Raw genomic sequence first — 25,058 nt, 5'->3', positions numbered from 1 at the left:
GATGGGAACATCATTTGATGATGTAATTTCCACCCCAGCCAGACTCCAAGGTTGAAACATTGTAAATCAGTGTAATTCACCACCAGTTGATGGCTCCTGCATTCATCTCAGTGGTAGAAAAGTGCCACTTTAACCCAATATAGAGTGTAAGTCTGAGGCAAAGTGAGATTTTATTGTTTCACTACATTAAGAAATCACTAGTCTAGATGAAAATCCACTAGTGATATTTTTTTTCACTGTTAATTCAACACACTGGACCATGATGCCCTGCACACTGGAACTATTTCAAACAACCTGCAGTCTTTTGAATTTCTCTCTCTGGTACGCCTAACATCCCTTCCCTACGGATACTCATCCATTTAATCTGGTTGCTTGTCAGAGGCACTTGCTCCAATATTTCTAAACATCTTTGGCCTGTAAACAGGTAAACAGAGGAGACAGGCGTTTCGCAAAAGTCCAGAAACACTCTCTTCAAATTAGCTCTGCTCCACACATGCCCATATGGAGTGTGTAATTAAATAACTCCTACTACATTTGCAGGGAAACTGTGGCTGTAACAGAGCAGTCACTTTCCTCTTGCCAACAACAATGACGGTTGATTCTGACACCTCTGAGAAGACATCTTATGCTGGTTAAAACAAAGACCCACGGCCATATAATCACTACATCTCTCCCGGTGTTTCTAATCCATGATAATAATAAGTTATTGTGAAACAAAAAAAAAGAGGAAAAATATTGTTTTGATTGTGGAGGTATCTTGGAATGAGGATTTTTTTGTAACAGCAATACAAGTTTCAACCTATACATCAGCATTATTCATTGGGGGACCAATGTTTTACATGTAGGTTTATATGTTTCCAGTGTTTTATTATTATATATTTATTAAAACTGTGTTTGAATTCACAGGGTATGTGTTTCATCTAAACCCTTACATACTGTTAATATTCTGACCCTTCACAGTATCACGTCATAATTAGTCTGTATAATAAATTTCTGTACCATAAATACATTTTGTATTCATAAATACGTCATCACTAAATGAGTGATTAATCTTTAATGAAGCTTTCAGAGAGCAGAGAGAGTTATTCTTCAGGTTTTACAACTATTTTTTATGGAAAAAAACTTTAACAATCACACATATGGTCCTGTTTTACCTAAAACAGGAGAATATAACAGTCATGATTTTTATGTATTACATTTTTGAATGGTGTTTCTTTTTTCAATAAATACAAATTTAACCCAGAAGACCCTCTATGTACAAAAAAATTGTACCAGCTGCACAAAATTCAAAAAATTTAAATATTTCCATTTTTATATATTCTGAGTTACTTTAGGAAAAGTCATAAAATTTCAGGCTAAATGCTCTCAAATGTAAAAGTGCATCATATTTGACCTGAACAGTATGTAAGGATTAACTTAAGTGGATTTTATTATTTCTTGTGTTATTTATCTGTTAAGTTTATTACACTTTGTTTCAGCACAATGGTCTCAGTTTGTCTCCCTACATCTGAGTGAATTATTATGATTATCATTAGATGTTACAAAGTCATATTTATTGGGATTATTATACTGTACAAGCCTTGTATTTACATGACCTACAGCACTTTTATAACAATCCTCTTAAAGGTTTTATGTAAACTGAAGGGAAACTTTAGTTTTTGCTGGAGGGCCAGATTTGGCTCATGGGCTGCTTTCTGCCTACCACTGTTTTATGTTATAACATTTCTGGATATCACACTGACATACATCATTTAAAATGAGCTGTATCTCATCCAGTGCAGCATGTGTGTGTCAGCCTCTCTCAGCTCAGTGCGTACAGTGCTGCAAGCCCAGAGCCGACACCTGCTGCTCTTCCATCTCTGTCTGACTCTGAAACATGCAATTTCACTCTGAACTCCTTGCGAGGAGATTCAACAACAATTTAAGTTGTGGGAATACTGTGTTCCCTCTTGTATTTTGTCAAGCAAGTCTTTTACCAGAGGAACACATGTCAGACTGAAAACTACTGTACTGTAAATGAAATTGGACGCTTTTTTATTAATCAAAGATAATTAGAAACGGTCTCTCAAAAGGGCTGTTTGCCTGAAATTCAATTTTAAGATGACATTGGCAGTTCATAATTGAGAAACGTTCCTGTGGATTTAGCTCGACCCTCTTGCAGGATTTTGGGAACTTTTAATGGTAGCTGAACTGAATTTAATTCGACTTGAATCCCAGCTGACATCACAACTACTTTCATCTCAGTGTAGCACCTCATTTTCTCTGATCAGATACCAGACCAGACTGCATGAAGGCCCTCGACACAGACTTTGTTTCATGGCCCACTAAGTCTCTTTAAAAAGGCAAGATGGATGGATGGAGAGACAGAGAGATAGAGAGAGAGGGCATACAGGGACAGAGAGTGAGCTTGTTATACCATCTATTTCCTCAACACCATCATCATTATTCACTGACTTAATTCAGGATCACAGCTAAAACACCACTTTCACACGGAGGATGTTGTTTGAATGTCACTAATGACACATTCTGCCCCTCGCACGCTTTTTTCTTAATCTTACAGATCTCACAGATTCATGTCTCATTTAGTTTGACTTGCCAAACAAAAGGCTTGTTAAAAAGTGAGAGAAAAGTGTTGCCAGCACTAAGCCTGTTCCTTTTTTTAGCACACACACAGACACATAAAGAGCAGGTATATATATAAGCACATTCCTCCATCAGACTCCTACATCTGTGGACGCAATGTCATGAATGCGACAAATCTATCCTGATTTATAGTCTAATTGTGGAGACATTGACCAGGAAAGCAGCAGGACTGCAGGCAGTGACAGCCTGACCTGGGGTGGGGTCCTCAGTCACCACAGTAACAGCTCATGGGGACATATCCACTCCTGCTGTGTCTGAACTCATCAATCGATCAGACAACAGATGGAAAATAAGATTGGAGAGGACAGGTCTGTGTGTATGTGTGTGTGTGTGTGTGTGTGTGTGTGTGTGTGTGTGTGTGTGTGTGTGTGTGTGTGTGTGTGTGTGTGTGTGTGTGTGTGTGTGTGTGTATGTGTGTGTGTGTGACAGTATGAAATAGTCAGTTTTAACAGGTGTATGACTGCCAAACAGACAGAAGGTGTTGCTTGGCTAAAAGACATGCAGTAGTGGCACATTTGGTTCATCCACACGACTGCACACACACACATACACACACATACACACAGCTGACATGTTGTGATTTCAGCTTTCAGTAAGTCAGGTACATTGTGGCTGAAACAGACACTGTGACAATATGTTCACAACCTGACAACTTCTCTGAGATAATATCACGCAAAGCTCAACCTGGAAGAACTTAGCTAGAGGAAACGAAAAGAAAAGGAAGGGAAAGAGGAAAAATAATGGACAAGACAGGGGAAGAGATGGATATAAAATGGAGAAAATCTAAATTAAAATGTAAATACATAGACTAAGAGACTCTGAATATTCTTGTATTTATCTTGCTGGCTCTCATGTTGGTTTTCCCTCTTAGTTTGCAATGGTAATAGAGTACAAATAAGCAACAATCAACAAATATGTTTTTCTCACAGCAAAGGAAACACTGTCTGTCTCTGTTAATTAACACTTTGGGCTGAAACGTCTGACACAACCAGACATGACAAGACGGTCACCAAAATTCATATTAAAATATCCACAACTTGAAAAAAACATGATTGGTGCTCATGATTGATACCAAGAGATGAAAATAAATGCTTATTACTATTTGAAAAGTGATAGAGGATCAAAATCATTTGTGAACTAAACAAACTTTTGCAGTTTCACTGAGTGGATCAATATGTGATTTGCTATTCAATAAAGATTTGGCATTCGAGGCGTCCTCGAAGTGTAATGGTTTATTTAATTCGATTTTTTTTGGAGGGCATCTTTTATTCCTTTATTAGATAGTGACAGTAGAGAGACGACAGGAAATGAGGGGAGAGAGAGAGGTGGGGAACGACTTGCATCAAAGGTCCACCTTGGGAATTGAACCGCAGACATTGCAGTTATGCATCTTAACCAGAGGGCTGCTTGGGCAAACCGTAATCTAGCTGACTGCTTGTAATCACAATGTCCCCAGTTTGAGTCCAGCTGGGGACCTTTGCTGCATGTCATCTCCCATCTCTCTAACTCTCTCCCCCTCATTTCCTCTCTGCTCCATACCGCATACCAACTAATAAAACATTTTTTTTAAAGTGGATTTTGCAATGAAAATATTTTCTAAAGGTCTGCAAGTTTAACATTTAAAATGAACAATTACATTTCCATCTTTAGGGCTATTTTGCAATAAAAGAGCACCGAATGAGAAGATAACTAGATCTGAAATGTTCACCTGCTTTGAGGCATCTAAAATCTTGCAGGTAACTAATATATCTTATACAATTTCATATATTTCTAAACTATGTATAAACCTGAAAAAATAATGTCTTTAACTTTAGCTGACGCCATGACAGGAGATACAGTATCTTATGTATTTGTTAGATCAAATTCCTCCCATGTCATCTGTTCTTCACACCATCCTTTTGTCCTCTCTGGTTCTCTCAGCTTTTCCAATTACAAACTTTTCTAAAGGACACCTAAAATACGTTCTCTCCTCTCCTCTCCTCTCCTCTCCTCTCCACGAAGCCATGAAGAAAACGTCCAGCTTCCTCATCTTTCTTTCTCATTAGCTCCCTCTGAGTCTAACTCCATCCCTCCCATCCCCCCCTGAGTGTCTTGCACATAGTGGTGACACAAACCCTTGGTGGGCGTCGCCCTCTGCCAACTGTTGCCAGTCTAATGGAGGGCTTGCCAGCGAACGAGACTGCCAAGGTGCCAATTAGCACGTACGATTACGCATGGAGGCAACCTCCTCATTTTCTCCAGCTCTTTCTCTTCTCTCTTCACTCTCATTGTCCTCTCTCCTCTCTATTTTTTACTTTCTTTCCTCATGTTTTCCTGATTATCACCTCCTCTCCTCTGACTCTCCCTCACAGCTTGCCGTTTTAGCAGGAGTAGCCGGCTGGGGAAGCATGTGTGATCAGACTGAAGCCTGAGAAAACTCACAGCCCTTCCATTCCAATTTGAATCACACAGTTCTCAACTACAACGATAACAGCCTTTAAGGAAACAGCAAGTGCCATCTGTTTTTTCGTACCTCCCTCCCACTCACTCTCTCTCTCTCTCTGTAATACAGGCCATCTTGAAACTCCAAGGCGGTTTGCTGAGGTAATCATGGCCTCCAGTGTTGACACTGTTAGCAAATGCTTCCATAATTACACGTTTACACATAATGTTGAGTGAATCAGGGGTATCCACTGAGGAAAGGTTTGTGTGCTTTGTAGTCTGAGCTCACAGTCATGTTTTTTGCCTCCACTGGCAAAATTTTCTACAATACCTCCTCCATGGCTCAGAGTGTAAAATAAACCTTCAATCAAAGTTAGCTCAGTAAAATCATATGAGTTGAATCAACACCTCTCTGGCACGACGTCAACAAAATTATATGCTTCACAAAAGATTGGATTTACTGCAGGGCTATTTAACTGGGATCAATTAGGATGTAATAAAGTGGTAATTGAGTGCAGTTGAAAATTTCTTGGTTTCTTGCTGCACACCAATCTTAAAGGGACAAGTTGCACTTGTGTGTGTAACCAGAAGCCTTTAGTGCCCGTCGCCACTGTGTAAGACCATAAATTACTCTCAAAGTGTTTATTTCCAATTTTATCACATCAGTGTAAAGTTTACATGGGCTTTTGAGCACTTCATCTTCCGGGCTTCATAAAGAATTCAAAACATCTTATGTAATTTCAAGAAATTATACCACAAGTTTTAATCAACTGCCTTACAAATTGTGTGGGTCTCAGACTCTGAATAAGACGCAGATACTAATCAAGTAGATCGTACCAGTGCTTGGCTGCACCTGAAGTTGTTTGATGTCTGATTCATATTCTTCACACATATTTGCACTTTATTTGCTTCATGTTTTCCATATTGTAATTTTAACATTGTTACTTTCTGTCTACTCTGTATATACAATATCTGTTGCATGTCTGTCTTGTTCTGGGAGAGGGACCCCTCCTCTGCTGCTCTTTCTGAGGTTTGTCCTTTTTTCCCTTTAAAGGTTTTTTTTTGAGGGGAGTTTTTCTGTTTCCTTTTATCCTAATCAAGGTCTAAGGATAGAGGGAGTCATATGATGTACAGATTGTAAAGCCTTTTGAGGCAAATGTGTGATTTTAACTTGCTCCATTAAGCAATTTTGTCATTCTCTTGTACAGTAGCTGCCACTTTAGTTCAATTGTTCCTTTCTCATTCTCATACGCTCCTCTTGGTAACGCTACACACAACCACAGTGTTTCTTAGTTTAACAAGTAATGAAATTCTAATTCTAATCCATAATTCTGCTAATCCAATATGAATAATAATGAATAATAGAAGAATCCCAACAGAAAAAAAAGAAAAAGAAGAAATGAAATATTTCAATTTTTGCATGCGTATTGTCATGAATTACTTACACAGTCTGTGACCCCTCCAGTCTGCAGAGGCCTCCTAATTACTAACTGACTGACAGCACTGGTGACTCATCTAATATTATCACCATATCTCATAATCTTCATTCACTGTCTAGTAAGGTTGCAAACCTCGAGTGACAGCCTATACTACAGGTGAGTGAGTATGTGTGTGTGTGTGTGTGTGTGTGTGTGCTAGGATGAATGATGTTTGAGAGAAAGAGCGAGAGCGAGACAGAGCGAGAACATTTTCATTAATTTATCTTTGCTGTGGCCAGAATGATAATTTAGAGAGGGATATATCTACAGCTCACTTCATCATGCAGAATATTAATAAAATGAGACCTGGGAGGCTATTTCATCCAGATCGTGCATGTATCCCTATAAGTCACTATTGGTGGCTCAAGTTCAACCCACAAGACATGAAGGAAAAATAAATGCTTTGCTGTTTACTCTTTTGAAAAATACCTTCATCTTGCTGCCAAATAATGATTCAGGAAATTACAGAGACATTTTTGAGCAAGGTTTGTGTTTGTATATGCCATTTGAAACACGTTTTGGAGAGTATGCAGATACTTTTAAGTCAGCATTATTTATGTTTGAGTCAGATCACTTTAGCCTCAGCACACAATGACCTCTGCACCAGAAGAAACCAACACATCAATAAGTATTGCCTGATCTATAAACAGCGTGCACTGAAAGGTAAAGTCTGATTACAGCATCTGTCACCCTTGGGAGAACTGTGGCAGTCTTTGGCCTCTTCCTCTCAGCCCCCATTCAGGCAGGTGAGATTAGAACAATCCATTAACAAGTGTCTGTCTCACTGTGTTTTAATTAAGCCTCTAATTTTGGCCATATAGTAACTCACTGAGGGGTTGAGTATCCTCAAGCATTGTCACATGATCAACAAGCTAGAGATGCTGGGAACTCTGACCATATTATTTCTCTACCAACATTCATAACATCCCTCTCTCCTCTGACCTTGCATCCTTCCCCTCTCCAACAGTGAGTGGAGTATCGTTAAGAACCAAGCCGAGCTCGGCTCATCAATAATGGAACAGCCAGAATCATGTAGAATTCTCTAAGAACCCTGTCTGCCACCCTTTGTACTTCTGCGCTGTGAATTGATTAATATTTCATTTGTGTGTGTGTGTGTGTGTGTGTGTGTGTGTGTGTGCGTGAGAGAGAGAGAGAGAGAGAGAGAGAGAGAGAGAGAGAGAGAGAGAGAGGGGTGTCGAGGTTAATCTGCTGTCTCATCAAGCTCCTCCTATGAAACCATAAACATTTCCTCTCTCCGCTCTGACGGCGAAGCTCCTGCTGTATCTGCTGTAAAATGCCCTTTAATATGACACATTTCCCCCACAGAACAGACTAACTTACCCCCCCAACCCCCTTAACTGCCATGTAACCGATGAACTGTAAGTGAGGTGATGGTTTGCAAGCTGTAACCAACGCACAACAGGCCACAGCTGCTTGTGACGTCACTTCAGCTCAGTCATCTGTGTTCAGGTTAATCCAACAATATGTTCAGGTAGTAACTTTGCCCAAAATCAGTCTCTATCTGTTACCTACAGTAGTGTCCAAATTCAAAGTGAAACACTTATACTCTATAGTTCTATAATAACCTCAGAAATTCAATGGAATGAGGAATGTAGTGGCCATTTGGACACATATAGCAAGAGTTTTGTTGCACTAGTTTGAGAATATTCAGCAGCTTTGATTTTCTGATTAAAGATCCCCTCCAGACATGTTTTAAGATTTATACAAAATACTCGACTTTGAATAATAATTTGTGTCTAATATGTTTTTTCCACAAAAAAATATCTCGTTAAAATTCTTAATACGACATCTACTCCTTCTCCCTCATTAAAAATTTAAAGTCTATGAATATGCTATTTTTTTTTTAATTTTAAAAGTTTAATTGTTGCACACAAGATGTCTCCTACTTCACTGAAAAACCAATTTCTCAGTATATGTGTACTGGAAGTTTCAAGTTTTCACATCAAACTTGTGTAAATTGAATACTTGACCATGATTGGCCCCAAACTAGATGCAATGCCACAAATCATGAATCAGATTTTAAATGAGCACTTCAGCAGATAAATGTGAAAACAGCTTTTTAATCTCAAACTCTGCAACAAGATGCAAAACACATTTTTGAGTGGAGGGGGACTTTAATGAATAAAAAAGAGGCAGAACATAATGGTGAGGTGTCTAGACAGACGAGGTATCCTAACATGGCTGACCATTTATTTCACTGAAAGCTGCTCATCAAGCACATATACAGTACATCAAATGACCAAGTATAACAGATATTCTCTTCATAGTTTTACCACAGTTTCTTTTACAATCTGCATTTGGCTAAAAGTCTTTCTGGGCTTCTGAGCTGTACCTCTGTGCTCTGATGGTGAAGGCCAGGGTGAAAAGTCACCAAAACTCTGTCCATTAAACAACATCCTTGTGTGACTTTTGTTTACAGGCCCTGGTTCACTTATAATTTGGCGATGCAGATTAATAAATGAAGGTACAAATGTCCAGTGTGTAGGCTTTAACACTCAGCAAAGACCAAGAAACAACATGGATTCAAACTGTTTGTCAAACTTGAGCAACTCAACGTGTTTGGGATAACTGCGAGCTGTGAATCCAAACCTCCAAAAACATGAAAGCAGTGGGTATTTTGAATGTACTGAATCTCACAGAATAACCATCCCTTTCAATTGACAACTAATCCTTTTTCAAGGCTCTGCATCCAAATACTGAGCAACACACACACACACACACACACACACACACACAGTTCAACTCACCCACTGAGGACTACAATGAAGTCCATGACGTTCCAGCCATTTCTGAGGTAGGAGCCTTTATGAAATACAAAGCCCAGGGCGATGATCTTTATCCCCGCCTCGAAACAGAACATCCCTATGAAGTAGGGCTCTGTCTTCTCCTGTTAGTGCAAAGCAACAGAGCAGTCAGATAATCACACTGGTTAGATCTGTAGGTTCCATCAAACACAGTTCAGATGTTTTCAGCGGCTTGACAGAAGATTGAGAAGTGTGTGCAGATGTTTCCATGTGTGAGTATCTCACCAGCCTCTTGGACATGGGTGTTTTGTCCTCTCCGGGCAGGTGCTGCTCCAGAGCCAAGACGATACAGTTGGCGATGATAGTGGCGAGGATCATGTACTCAAACGGAGTGGAAGGTTGACGTTAAGGAACTTTTGACTGACCAAATGTTAACTGTCTGTTAATATATGTCAATTTAAGAGATTTTAGTGACTTATGGATTGAGTAAATAGATTCACACCAAATAGAAACAGGGAAACCTCTAAAAAGGTTTATAGCTCACAGTAAAACACAAATGCATTGCTGTCTATTCATCAGAGCATAACAGTCATTCAGGAAATATGTTAAGTATAATAAATGGCACTAAAAGTCATATTATATATCGATACAGAGCATAAATTCTGTGCTCTCTGAAAGAGAGCACTAATTAACATTCAGATACAGGATTTAAAAATGTTTTAGTTAATTACAGTAAATCACGCCTGCACTGCAATTACAATGTCATATAAATAGACATTAACATTGATTGCTCTGTATGAAACAAAATTAACCTGGCATTCTATAAGCCCTGGAGCTGCGGACACAACCAGACACAGGCTGAACCTTATCTGAGGTCAGCTGCAACAGACAGGGACACACACACACACACACACCTCTGCCTGCGCACACACACACACACAGAAACACGAGGCAACAGAAGGCTTATCAAGGAGAGATGAGTGGGTGGGCCTGAGACGTGATCCAATAAACAGGGTCACTCTTACTACAAGCCTCACAGCCTGTGCTATGGGACCTGCACTGGTTGTCGGTTCAACTCCTGCCGCTCTGAGGTTGAGCTACAGCCAGCAATGTGCTCTTTATCTAATGCTCTGCGTGGGCAGTCCCCTTTCTCCTGGTTCTGTACAGAAGAGGTAGGAAGGAAGGGAGCTTAAATCTGCAGAGAGGAGACAGGGAGAGAGCGGAAGAAAGGAGGTAGCAGAGAGAGAGAGAGATAAGAGGAAAGAACGAACCATGCAGGAGAAAGTGATTCGGGGGAAGAAGGGTGATCAGTGGAGGAGAAGATGATGGTTATATAGAGAGTCAGAAAGAAACAGGTAGGTGAGGAGGAGGCAATGAGACCAAATAAGATTGACACAGGACGGATCGATGTTGCGCTGGCAGCTAGCTGCACCCAGCAGGGTTACTCAGGGACATGTGAGCGATGAGAAGCTAAATAAACAGAGCAAATACAATCTTACTCCCACCAGCCCGCAGGGATTCTAACTTAAACCTGGGCTGTGCCACAGATTGACTCAGTGCTTGCAAGTTAATCACTCTCTCTCTCTTACTCAGAGAGATTTTTGGAAAAACAAAACCATAGTAGCTATCATCAGCAACCGGGAGAAGACGAGCAGGAAAACAAATTTCTAAATGTGTTTTAATGACATAATATCTGTCTCAGCATGAGGGTTTGTTCTCAAGTTTGTTTTTGTATTTTTAAGAGCTGAAGAGCATCTGATTCATTCCCCTAAAATAACTATTGGTACTTTAGCCTCACTGAGAGCTCTCAGCAGCAGTCAGCCGCCACACCCTACATTCCCTCAAACACACACACACAACAAACAGGAGGAGCGGAGAGAGGAGATGGAGGGACAGACAGAGAGGGAAAGAGAGAGAGGTACGAAGTGGGGGGGGGGAGAGAAAATGAAGATGGAAAGAAAGAGGAGAGAGGTATCCACGGCAACGGGTTTCTCCTCTAGCCAAAAGTCAATGCTATGAGACAGTTACTGGGCAGCTGAACTATCTCTGTGGTTACATGTGCACACAAACATGCACACACATTGGGGTTACAGCTAAATGCTGTACACCAGGCTTTTAACCACTACATGACACATCTTGAAGAGCAATAACAGATTAGTATCAGTCGAATAAATTACTTTATCATAATGTCAAGGGTATCACTGAGAAAATGGGCAACAGTTTATTGTAAGTGTAATCATTTCTAAATAGGAAAAAAGGAATACATTCATATAATTGGTAATGAAAATAAAGAAGTGTGTTGAACAGCCTCCAAAAACACTGATGATATTCCCATCTCGAAGATTTTAAGAAGTGCTCCTCCAAAATTGCACAATTGTCTAGAAATCTCACACCCAGTTTGCCATAAGTTACAAACTCCAAAAGTGAAACTCTTTTCCCTTCCTCAGCGCTGTTCTGGATGTCAGCTGGTGTGTGACGTGGATCACGGATCGTCTACCAGCTTTAGCAGCGAGGCGTCTCGTGAGCAGTCCTGTGAGTCACAGTGACGCTGGCGCTCTGCCTTGATTCCTCAAACATGCGTGTAAAAATAGACATGGAGACGGAGTGTGATGCCCTGTGCATCTGTGAATACGCTCGAGCCCAGATTGGATCCAAGCCGCCCCTGTGATTATTATTACATAGAGGTGAAAATCATAAATGAATCACGGGCATCTGAGCCTGGCTTATTGGAAACCTGTGAAGCTGAGAGCAGCTTTATATATACAAACATAGAGCAAAGCCTGGGGTACAATCTCCATTTGGAGTAAAATTAACTCTATTTAACATTAGGGAATGAAATACTGACACATTACAACTTAAATCTCTATCAAAAATTTAGACTGTGCTGTTATCAAAATGTTAAATTGTGCTGTTATTTAACAACTTCATGGATTAAACAGATTGCTGCATCAAATATATGACATACTCCAATCCGTCTGCAATTTCTCATCACCTCCACGCGTCAGTGGCCTGCTTCTGAGGATCAATTGTGAGGATAAATGTGGCCATAGTTCAGTCAGCCCTGTTTATACACAGCAGCCCTTGAAGTAAACCGTGTCAACTCAGAGTCAAAGCCACTCTTATCTTCACTTCTAGGTCAGGAAATATAGAGGTGGGTAGATATACAGCTCTAAAGCTAATGGCCTTGAGGTAACCAGAGCAGGAAAGTGAGCATGCCTCATGCCTGATGTTTTGCAGATTGGTTAGATGAACTTGTGCATTGCAGTGTACACTGGTCTCATATTCTTCAGCTACATTCATTCTAAAATGTTCACTAAAGAAGTAAAAAAGCAAGCAATAAGCGGAAAAACTGTTTTTGTAATTGGAAATAAATGAGAGTAAGACCGTAAGTACATTGGGGACACTAGGGTCATTTCCTTGGTAATTTTTCCATTTTCATTTTTCATGCAAGGATGCAATTTAGTTAGAGAGGAATGAATGGGCTTTCTCAAGTTTAAGCCTACTCTAGAGGCATATGCACAGCATTTACAACATAAATTGCTCCCTTAATTAAATAACCAAATGGAAGGCCCACCTCACCCTCACCAGTCTTCACTTCTGTGTTTTTCAAAGCCTCTGAGAGAGCTCTATTTGTCCAAAACACAGCTTAAAAAAGAGCACTGACATAAAGCCTAAACTGACTACAAATCGCACCACCTAATACCTAAAAACTAACATTTTGATTACTAGCAGGCATATTGTACTCACCCACGGTTAATTCCGTGTGCAATGATGAAACAAACTTTATTAAATCCAACAATCAATTATTTAAAGGTGTACCTTCTCAATGGGACACTTCCCGCTGCAGGGGATCCCAGTGGGGATCAGACAGGAAGAGCAGCTGCCACTCCTCACCAGGCCTACTATACTAAACCCGTGCCGTATGCTTCATTAGCTCTGCCTCTTCCCCGCCAGGCTTCCTTCAGCCTCCATCGAATGTGACCTCAGGCAGGTCACCTGACAGTCAGAGTCTCACATACATGTACACACGCACACACTATACCACTCCTTACTCCCGTGAGCTTGCACACAGGCACAAGAGAGAGCATGCATTCAAACAAATATCAAAATCCATCGCAATATGCTCGCAATAAGCCAACACATAGCACTCTGGCTCCAGTGTTACCTGCCCAGCTGCAGAAGGCTCTGGATAATTCCTGAATTGATCATCCGCTGTTAATTGAGCACTCAGAGAAAAAAAGAGCCTCTTACGGTGGGGTGACAGCGGCAAGTTGTGCTCCAAACACAAGGCTGACCTTTACGAGATGTCCTGCAGAGATTGTGTGTGCACATGTGTGTCTGCTCATGTACTTCCATCTTTGTGAGGACCAATGTGAGTTTTAGACCATGAGCGCAGGGATGTTTGCAGGAAGTGACTATGTTTTGGGTGGCTCTTGCTTCTTCAAAGGTCTGTATATGGTTTAAGACTTTTAAGCTTCAGAATAGAATTAGGTTTAGATTAAGTTTAAGCATTGCTGAAACATCTCTGGCAACCTCAAGATGACAACATGACTCCGGGAAGTCACTGCTCCCGATCAAGAAATAGTCCAGGATAACACCACAACTTGTCATTTTTACACTTTGGTTATTGTGCGGATTAAACAAACAAGATATAACATGTCAATTAGCCGGCTTTAGAGGTGCTGGTAGGTGGATTTTATTACCTTCAGACAGAGCCAGGCTAGCCATTTCCCCCTGCTTCCTGTATTTGTGCTAAGCTAAGCTAACAGTCCCCTGGCTCTAACATCATATTTAACAGATATGAGAGCAGTATCGATCTTTTCATCTAACTCTGAAAAAAAAAGTGAATAAGTGCATTTCCAAACTATTCCTTTAAGGACAGTTTGCTGATAATACTTCTGTACTTTTATTTATGTATAACTTTGCATGCAGGGTACACTGTGATATTACTGACATTTCTACTCCTCACGAGTATGGAAGTACAAATCTGTGTGTGCCAGTGTGTTTATATGCTTATCTATGTCTTTATATGTACATCATGTGGTCTTATTTGTGCTTACTTGTGTATTTCTGTGTAAATCTTTACACCCTGCATATGATTCACATATAGCAGATTGAGCCTCTCATCACAGGCAGCCACACAAGATATTGACCAGAGCACAAGCACCACTCAGTTCAGCATCACGCCCTTCAAAACCATATTAGCAAATAATATAATACAGTATGACTTGGTGAGTAATGACTTGTTGTAATAGCATATGACACAGCAATCAGACATCATTACATATAATTCCTGTTAATGTCTGTTAATCAGATACAGTAGAGCTCATTAGATGTAATGGGACACTCCCTCCTCAACAGAGCATTAACCTGGAGGTTAGCCAGTCTGTCTGCTTGCTAGTCTGGCTGCAAAATGTTGTGTGTGCTGTAGTGACCAGAAGGATCAACATTTTGCTTTAAAGCCATATTCTCGCTGCTAGAGTATAACATATGCCTGTAGGTGCAGTTGTAGTATCATTATTGGTCGCATGACGCAGCCAATGGGGGGGCTGACATATCTGTAATACGATAACCAACATACACGCGTCAACCGTTTTTCTACAGCTGTTGACTGAAATTCATCCCGTTTCTATTTTTAATCACCTCAATGAACGGGCAAGCCCAGAGGAAACAACAATAGACGGCGATCAACAATAGAAGCGTTCTATTTGCTGGCGGGGGGGGGGTTTTGTTGTTTTTTTAAATATCAGCAGTAGGCCAGTCAGTCAGTCAGGAAGCTGCTGAATGGAGCAGAACAATAGCAGTGAAGAGGCCACACCTGGCCCGGACACCTGGTGAGCTGCACAGTGGCAGCACAAACACGCTAGTAATGGACATTTGCGTGTGGTTGCCCTCCTCAGCAACAGGCAGAGGAAATAATACACTCTCTCCCTTTGCCGTAATAATAAAAGGAGTCGTTAGGTTTGAGCAAGCAGCATAATAATCATTAGTGTAACAGCACAAGTGGAAATTAATAATAATGTTATATAAGCTTCCAATAATGCCACTCTTCAATTTAATGTCAGTAGTAAGTAAGATATATTTTATTTGGGAGTGAGAAGGTCAGCTTGTTGTGGTGGTTGAATTTGATATATAGTGTACATAACTCATCAGGTGGGACAGTGGGTTTGGTTCCAATAGCAGGTCTTCAGAGCCTTTTGTTGACAGAAAGATTTACATCCATGAACGGAGAAACTCTTGTGTGTTTCTGTAATCCACTTTCCACTGACGCCTGCCTCCTCCCCTTCGAGTTTTTGTTTGGATTAAGCTATCATCATAATCTGAGTCAAATTTACACTGATGTATAATGTCATCCACTTTTGGGCTTTTGTTTTATAAAATAGTGCTAATGGTATACTAAAAAAAGTCTGATTCAGAGTTTGTGTTATCACATCCTACTCTACTGTCTCAATTACTAATTTCCTGTTGCACAGTAATCTAGTGTATTAGATTCTATTCAATTAATCAATCGGTTAATGAACCAGAAAAAGTAATTTATCGCTAAAACAATTTTCAATTTTCAGACTGAACTCAGAACCCTGTGTGTGTGTGTGTGTGTGTGTGTGTGTGTGTGTGTGTGTGTGTGTGTGTGTGTGTATTCGTGCTGTCCATGGTGCTGAATTTTCTCATATAGTCTATAACACAGAGAAAATTAGGCCAAAACACTAAAAGTAACTTGCCTCTTTAAGGACTTTAGTTTCTCAAAAATTGCACTTGTAGAAACATGTGGGATTTCTACTCAAGTTAGGGGGCATAGAAGGATTATGAAAAAATAATCTTTTTTTTCCTCTATGTTTGTTTGTTGACCAACAGGAACATTTACCCACCTTTGCAATCTACTCCTACACGACTCCTTGCACGTCTTGTGTGAGTGTTTGTATATTTTATATCACACTTCGCTCGCTTCATTATCACCATGAAGCAGAAAAGGATATGGCCACTCAATGATTTTCTTGGCGTACTTCCTGACCACGTTGTCCTCGCCGAAGATGAAGAGGGACCTGTTGACGGTGAAGCAGTTCTCCCTGACCGGGATAGGGTTGTACAAGGCCATGGTGCGGGCACGCTGCGCTTTGGTCTGCTTGAAGGCTGGGGAGATGCCACCTGTGGACACGGCCGCGCCATCGCGGTTCCTGTTGCGCTCGGACCCTCCATCTCCTGAGCTCAAAAAGCCCGGAACGTCGTCTCCAAATCGGGCCATTCTGTCAAAAGCAAACCACACGGGAGGGAAGACAGGGTGAGACAGGAGAGTAGAAGGAGGTTATAGTCTCCTCGAAAGCAGGGCGCGGTGCTGCGCTCGGTGTGACAGCAGCAGAGTGACGAGATCCCGATCACCTTTAGTCCATCATCAGTTTTAGTCGCAAAAACACCGCTTTCACTTTAAAAGTATTCAGTTCAAAACATTTACAGATTTTTGTCCAGTGTGTCGCGTCTTAGGTCCAGTAAACAGCAACCCCCCCGTTTCAAGTGCGCTCTGCGTAAAAAGGACATATATCCAAAAAGTAACTCATATTTGCTTCATGTCACAATCCGTAATCTTAAATGAAGCTGTAAAAATAGATTTCGACGATGCATTTTGCAGCGTTTTATCCATCCAATCACTAAAAGCTTAGAGAAAAACTGCAACAGGTCACGTCTTCAGCCATCCTCATCAGTCCCTTGAGCGAAAAGAAGAAGAGCAGGTTAATCCATGGATTTTTAAATAAACCAGAAACAGTCCACTGACTAATTCAGAGCACATCACTCCTGTCTCCTCTCTTCTCTGCTGACCACCTACCACAAGAGCATTATCCTACTGCATGCGTGAGAGCACGACCGGGAAAAAAAACTTTGTCATTTTCCACCTTTTCCCCCGAAACAATGCGCCACACGAACGCAACAAGCTGTCAACTAGAGGACGTGTCACAAAAGAAAAATGACCTCCTGAATCCTATGCAGTGGGATAGTGAAGGAAGCGTCTTCCTTTTCCCGCACTATATGAGCAGGAGAGGAGACAGCAGTGTCTCCTAATGCGACAGGATCAACACACCTCTTCTAACCTCTGTCTAACCTCTTCCTACCCGCGCAGTTTACCATGCGCAAATAAAACGTGCGTTAACAGCGAATAAAGACCAAGAAAAACACTCATGAATTGATAAAGTTAAAATGCAATAAAAACAAACAATAGATGCTATTGCCTGTATAGTGACGTGATTATGTAACCAATTATATTTAACATTAGCCTGTAAATCTGTTATTCCAAATATGCACTGACTTTACAGGTTTTCTTGAAAGACTTGTAAGAAAAAAACAAAACAACAGCAACAATTCAAGATTGCCTGTAGGACCACTCCAGCTTTTTATGTGACTGGTCAACTACCATTTGAAGAGGGGCCACGCTTTGACTTGTGCGGTTCACCTTGCACGGTCACGCCTCAGGGCGAGCGAGCTGAATGCTGGTCACGCATCAGATCTGAAGGAGAGTATAAACACTTGTTGTGAAATACCCAGCGCCAGCAAGACACTCAGGAGGACAGCAGCACGCATCTTTGCCTTAATTACAGGGTTCAAAACCTACTATTGCAAGGCATGATAGTGAGGGGGAGTCGTGCTGCTGTGTGCTGGCTGGAAGTGATCATATACTCTCATGAGGATCAGGGAATTTCACAATGAAAAGGGGGGAAATAGGAGGGAAGGGACACATTAAAGTTGGTTTGGAGGTTGGAGTTGCACGTGTAAGATATGAGAAACACGACTATAGAGCAAGCAGTGAACCAGGAGCTTTAAAGGATAATTATTATGTATTTTAGATATTTTTCTAATTGTCAAATAGCCAAACCAACACTGAATAGACCAACTTGTCACATGTTGCTATACATACATACATGTTCTTGCACCTATTTGTCAGTGCATAAACAGTCATGCATTCACATGCACACAGTCTGTGTTATCTGTTCTGTTGTTTTTATCCTAAATCTGTTGCAGCAATATGTTTGTTTGGCTGTTTTAACAAAAGCACAAAACCACCCACTGGGCTGCAAATTAGCTTCAGCTAACATCTGCGGCGTTGCTTCGCCCTGTGTAACAATATTTATCTGTACTGTGCCTGTTAAAGAAACTAACAAACAAGTAAACAATCAATGAGTTACAACTTTGCACATATTCCTTCATTATAATGAACATGAACATTGTAGTTTGTTTGTAGTTTGTTTGTAGTCGATCCCATATACACCATCCTGCAGCTGTAAATATTCACTAGCGCCCCAAATGTGTATTAATGCGCAGCTGAAAATAGTCCCCCCAAAAATGCTCTTTTTACTCCTCTTCTACCAAACATTACTCAAACAGGAGTAAATAGAGCATTTGTTGGGGACTCTTTCAGCGTGGGTTAATCCTCATTAGTGACCAAATGTGTACTAATCCGCGGCTGAAAATAGTCCCCAACTAATGTTCTTTTTACTCCTGTTTGAGTAACTTTTGGTGAAAACTACAATGCCCACCTCTTATAGGAAATGAACGCACCTCTTTAAAAATTTAAACTATTATTTGGGACCTTTTTTTAAAAAGATTTATGACTTCAGTAGGAACCAATGTGCTTGAGGCAAAGAGACGCAGCTAGGGTAGGGAATGTTGGAAAGTATCAAGAGACGAACAAACACATTGCTGGTTTTGATATTTGATATTTGATATTTGATATATGAGATTTGTTGATAATAAAAACATGTAGAATAATAGCAGTGTTACCCTTGAAATCAGGCAGCGAGGCTCTACTATAAAGATAGTGTCAACAGACTGAATAAAAGCTCTTATTCTCAAATAATATCAAGCAGTGACACACCGGAGGAGTCAGTGCAAATAAAAGTCACCAGCTACCATCATATCTACTGAGAGAGTAAAGTGATGGAGATGGAAACAGAAGACAAAGAAAAGAGGAACCACAGGAGAGCGTTAACCACCACACTGACACTGATGGGTATTTAGTGATGGTGGTATGACGAAGGCAGTGATCAATGATGTGTGGCCTCCAACTCATTAGTGCTCCAACACATTATGGGCATTAAAAATAGAACACATAACAGACAGAAATTAGACATCTTCTCATTACGCACAGTGAGAAGAGATGTACTAGTGTGTCTCAACAGGCTCTTCTAGTTATAACTGTTGAAATAAATGACATTTCTCTTGTTTTTTTGTTATTTCAGTCTAAGCTAAGTGTGATAGAAGGTTACAGCAGTAAGCGAGCGACACCATTACATTGTTTTCTGCCAGGATGAGCGCGTGCAGCAGCTACAGCTTTCTTGGCTGAGAGGTGAGGGGTGAATTATTGTAATTAGGTGTTAGCAACAGGGATGATTAGGGTGGAAGGATGATGGTTCTTTCCCGGAAAAAGGCAGAGAGCTAGCGGTTAGAGAGTCTTTGTTGTAGATGACACTTTGAGTCAATAGTTTTTTTTTTCCTCTAATTGAAAACCCACCTTTTGAATCAAACAAGTTATTTTGTTGAAGAACTGTGACTGAACCCAACTGCAACACGACTGATGTATTTATTGTATTTATTTATGGGCTCAGCCTAACTAACTTCCAGCTCTGTCAAACCTGTAAAGACTATGTTGACACCACTAGCTGTATAGATTTGTAGATTCATAATTAAATCTTGACATTTTGTGACATTTTTACTTTAGCTATCAAATTGTCCTTGTAGTTTGATGCAGGCGTTATTACTTTTTATTTAAATTGTGGTGATGTGTGTTAGATTTCAGGATTTTATTGTTAGTTTTGTGTTGAATGCCTCTTTGTTGTTAACATCTTAGGACCATGTTGGAAACAAACGTGTTTTCACTTTAACATGTTATCCCTTGCATTACATTTTTGTGTCTGTCATCTATAAATAAATCAAATCATATAATATCATAGCTAGTAGTGTTAGTTTTGAATTTCAGTACACTTTGTAGTTACCGTTTTTGTGGTGTATATAGTATTTAGTACTTTTTATTTTTGTTTTTCAAAATTATTATATATTTTTTGGACATAGTAGAAAGTCATATTGTATCAAGTATTAGTTTTTTGAGGTTACTTATGTATATACATCTGTTGTACTTTCTTTTGTCACTGTGACACTTTCCCAGTTAAAATGTGTAAAGTTTATCTTATCCATTCTTTTCTTAAGTAAAATATTGAATACTTTACGTTGAAAAAGATCCTAACAGAGGTGTGTCTTTAAAGACATTTGAAACACCTATAAGATCCAAAAGAATAAATAAAAAAGAATCTTCTTCTTCTTCTTCTTATTGAGGTGAAGGATATTCAAATACTTTTTTTTTTTTTTAGAGATTTATATGAATCCTAAAGGTTTCTGAGGTAAAATCTGAAACTAATATTAGATTTTATGGACAAGGTGTGCACATGATTAGCAGATTACATAGACAAATTGAAATTAAAAAGCAAGTTATATAACATAAATATTGCTGGAGAACTAACATCTAATTTAACATTGTGGACTTGTTGTCACCACCTCTCCTAGCTGTTGAAGACGAGATGTCTAACTTGCAAAAAATTGAGCTGAAGAACGCCGGGTTACCACAGTTACCTGCTGTTTTGACAGCAGGTTGACAGTCTCTGCTCTGATAATAGGACTTAGTGCCACAGGACTGAGGTGTGAACAAAGATTTCAATTCAAAAATAGAACGTGTGAGCGAAGATACCTGGCGGGCTTTTATCTGAAACCTGGTCATTATCATCCTCTCAGCTTAATAGTCTTCTAACTAAATTAGCTGCTTTCCTTTGAAACATAAATAGTCCCACATGTGATTTCAACACACACCACATGTGCTTACTGGACAGATGTTTGAATAGTTTCCATCTTCACCAGCCAACATCTTTCCACCATGCTCTAGTGCCTTTAATTTACATGCCTTTCAATGTGGCTCATCCCACTTTTCTATGTGAACTCAAACTATTTTCATTTTGCTGCAGTGTAGCGTTTGCCTTGTTTCTACCCACATAATCTCAGAAATAATGATATCTACAAAAGACACAACCAGGAGAGCCAATGTTTGTTGTAGTCTACATCTTTTCCTTAACAAAACACCCACTGCTATGATGTAACTTACAAAGTTTACCAGTCAGCCAGTTTGGATTTGTTGGGTTTGGTTTAGGGTTATTTTCTTTTATTCGTCTTGCTCTGTCCAACATGGATTCGGAGCAGAGGAATAAGAAGGTGACACATTTATAAAGCAGAAACGCTGTGCAGCTCTGCTAAAAATATCTGATTCAGTCACATCACGACAACATGAGTTTAACGTCATTATGCTAACTTAGGAAGGATAACAGGATCACACAAACTGTGCAAGACACATAATGAGAGCAGAGTATAAATTAAACTCTACATCAGAAAAAAAACTTGCAGTGTCTGATAAAAGAAAATCTACTCTCACAAATGTAAAGCATCTTAAGATATATTACACATCTTTAGTTCTTAGGTGACAAAGTTTTTACAGTTTGGCTCAATTCTGAAGGTCACTAATATTAAATGATGGACTATTCACACACACTTCTGGGTATCTATGTAGTCGTTTCTAATTTTTGTTCCTTTGCTGAACACTTAAATTTGAAATCCAGTTAGGTAGGTGAGATATCATAAATAATCATTGACTAAATGGCAAGTAGTGTAACTGAAGGAGTGTAAGTGCTGGTAGCTAATGCAGTGAGTAACACATATTATTTACACAGCGCTGTGAGAAAGACAGACAGAGCAAGAGAGAGGCGTCAAATAAGGAATCTGTGTGTCTGTCTGAGTTAAACGTGTCAACACTTTTTCATCAGTGTGGCGAACAGACTCGATGGCAGCTATGGGTGGGGCTTTAATTGTGCAGGTATAAAAGAGCAGATCAAAATACAACCAGGCAGTTTGATCATAACACATGAACATCCTTTAAGGGTCTAATAGCTTTAGTGCTTCTTTGTTACTTTCATTTATCTTACTCCATTATCACTCCTAATTTCAGTCTATATTTTACTTGCTTTAGTTTTAAATACGATTTGTCAAAAAAAAGGATTCTGTGTAGTGAAGTGTAGTGTATTAAAAGCTTATCCATCCACAAGCATGAACAATTGTATCTGAAAATTAAATTGATTTTAACAAAGCAGCAGAGAGCTCAAATTAACTTGAAAGTTTTCCACTCGTTCTGGGTTAACATAGCATTAAATTGTTTTCAGACAACAACAACTGTGGTCGACTTCACATTCTGCTGGATTTACAAACTTCATACAGTTTTGTAAGGAACAGTTGTGCATTTCCACCTCTAAGGAGAAGATGAAAATTCAGGAGGTGTATTAAAAGGAAGGCTGTAGTGGGAAAGAAAAGCTTGTTTTCTTTGGCAAGCAGAGTAAACGCACCACAATAATATGGAAGACAGCTGCAATGAAAAAGTTTTTTAAAAAGACTGATAGTAAGATAGCGGCAATAAAAAATGAACGTGATATCTCAATGTTTTACAAAACATCTTACCCAACAAAGAAGGCTGCTTGCTTAATGAAGATTGAAGTTACATATTTCAAGTTCAAAGAAAGTTCAATTAACAACTAATGTACTGTGGCGATTGAAACGCTTTTGAAAACACATTATTATATCCCAAGAGTGCATTCACCACCACCACAGTGAGTTAGCATCTCCATGAACATCACGTCCAACTTCAAGTTGAGGATTAATGACCACAGAGCCATAACTCCCTGTCTGCTCTTTGTTTGGTGTTCTAACACAGTCAGATATTTTGTTCACTTGTTATGAGCTACTGCTCTCCCTCTTAGTGCAGGTCTCTGAAGAATACAGGTTTGATTAAATTTTTTCTTCGTTCATACCTTTGTAAATTTGCAGTTGCTCTTCAGAGGCAGAGAAGTTGCTACACAAAACCTAGAAGAAAGCACAGTTATCCATACTTGTATCTCTTTACTACCTAAAATGCATATCCAATTATGGGCGAGGAGAAATTTATTGATTGAATGCAGGGAACATGTTAGATCAGACTGCCAGTGTGGTGTTTGTTTGTCTCTGGGAGCGAACCGGTGAACCTGGCAAACATTGGAAAACACTGGCAAATACTGAACTGTTGCACTTCTTGCATTTACACCAATACGTCATTCCAATCAATTCAATTTTAAGCTGAATTTACAATTTTGCAAAGATGCCATTATATTTGGACTGTAATCAAGTTGCATATTTCAGAGATATGGCTCAAAAAAAGCAATAACCACGGACTGGTGGAAAATGTAGAACTGAATCAGCACAAAAACAGTCTGTTCTTGCAGTCTGTCGACACAGCTGATGTATGCTGCTGAAATGTCTGACACACTAATTAATATGGGTGAAAACATAAGCATATTGGCAAATGCAAAAACAACATACGTTTTAAATCCAGGGACTACTTTCCATTTCCAATAGAAATTAGCATGGTGCACAACTGGAGATGTGGATGAACATATAGTTTGAGCCACTGCAACAACAAATGTATTGAGTTTATAATAAAGTGTGTTTTTTTGCATTTTTAAGTTATTATTTTTAACACACATTTATTGCTAAAAATGTATTATTTTGGATATTATTCACCTACAGTCACTGAGTATATTGTCAGTATGTGTCAACTATCAGCATTGCGCCCTTGATTGAGGGATCTACCAGAGACACATGGGGGATTTTGATGTTTGATGTTCTCATTAATGAGCTTGTAAACTGGGCGATGCTCAAATCTCCAAAAAAATATATTAAACCTATAAAGTTCCCCCAGAAATAAACATGCGCTGGGTCAGTGTGCCATTGGCCAGAGCACAGATTTCAATGTGACACAGAAAAGCTCGGGGTAAACAGAGAAGGACAGACAGACGACAAAGCCAGACCTATTGATGTGGCGAGATGAAGGGGCCGCAGGATTAGACTATATTTAGCTTCATTGAGATGGTAATGGTTGGAACATGAGAGGACCTTGTGTGTGTGTGTGTGTGTGTGTGTGTGTGTGTGTGTGTGTGTGTGTGTGTGTGTGTGTGTGTCTGGGTGTGTGTGTTTATGTTGTGCTGTACAAAAACCACAATTTGAATTTCTGGGCGTTACATTGGGAAAGACAGTGTTTTATCATAAAAACAGGAATAATTATAAGTGGGTTTGACAGAATCAATAGTCATCTCCGTAATAACACAGCATGGAAATAGCAGCACTGTTGGTTTCTTTCCTGGCCTTGATCAATGCCTAAAGGAAATATGATGAAACACATTCACCCTGCGGCACGATATCTCTTCCTGTCTCTCTCACCCTCCTCTGTCTCTCTAGATGTCTTACTCTCTCTCTACCCAACCCAGATTTCTGCTTTCCACTGTTGTCTTCCTCTTACTTGTTTCCTAGCAACTGAACTGACATGCCCCCTATCCTCAGCCCTGTGAATCTGTCGCCATAACCCTAGATTTTATGGAATAGCCTATATAAATCACAGTTCCCCATGGGGAACTGAGTTATGGTTGTTGTCTCCAGACAAACGACTCTGTCTACAAGCATGCTGTTGTTAACCTGGTTTTTCCGCCATATTGCAAGTTTAGAGCGTTCAAAGCAACAAGTTGGGCAGCGAATGGTGCACTGCAGTTACCAACAAAACAAGCATAACACTGACATTTATACAGCTGTCTGGGAGGCACAGTAAATTTAAGCAACTTAATTTAGAAAGATAAAGAGGAGTGTTTTTGAGACATTCGTT

At 39.8% G+C, this 25,058-nt stretch overlaps 1 protein-coding gene across 2 annotated transcripts in view; it reads right to left on the bottom strand.

The window, feature by feature from the left end:
* The window catches only part of LOC122988729 (voltage-dependent R-type calcium channel subunit alpha-1E), a 104,600-nt gene that overhangs the window by 54,265 nt on the left and 25,277 nt on the right, over nt 1-25,058 (bottom strand). For both annotated transcript variants that reach the window (XR_006404871.1, XM_044361293.1), the window contains exons 4-6: nt 16,282-16,548; nt 9,593-9,698; nt 9,311-9,450 (exon numbers count right to left, since the gene is read on the bottom strand). Coding sequence is in view for 1 of the 2 variants with exons in the window: in XM_044361293.1 (XP_044217228.1) it covers nt 9,311-9,450; nt 9,593-9,698; nt 16,282-16,548 (513 nt within the window). In the remaining variant the exon portion in view is untranslated. The remainder of the gene's footprint in view (nt 1-9,310; nt 9,451-9,592; nt 9,699-16,281; nt 16,549-25,058) is intronic.

This window comes from Thunnus albacares, chromosome 9 (assembly GCF_914725855.1).
Source record: "Thunnus albacares chromosome 9, fThuAlb1.1, whole genome shotgun sequence".
Taxonomy (NCBI): domain Eukaryota; kingdom Metazoa; phylum Chordata; class Actinopteri; order Scombriformes; family Scombridae; genus Thunnus; species Thunnus albacares.
Note: the sequence above shows the minus strand (reverse complement) of the source record. Positions and strands in the feature narration are given on the sequence as shown.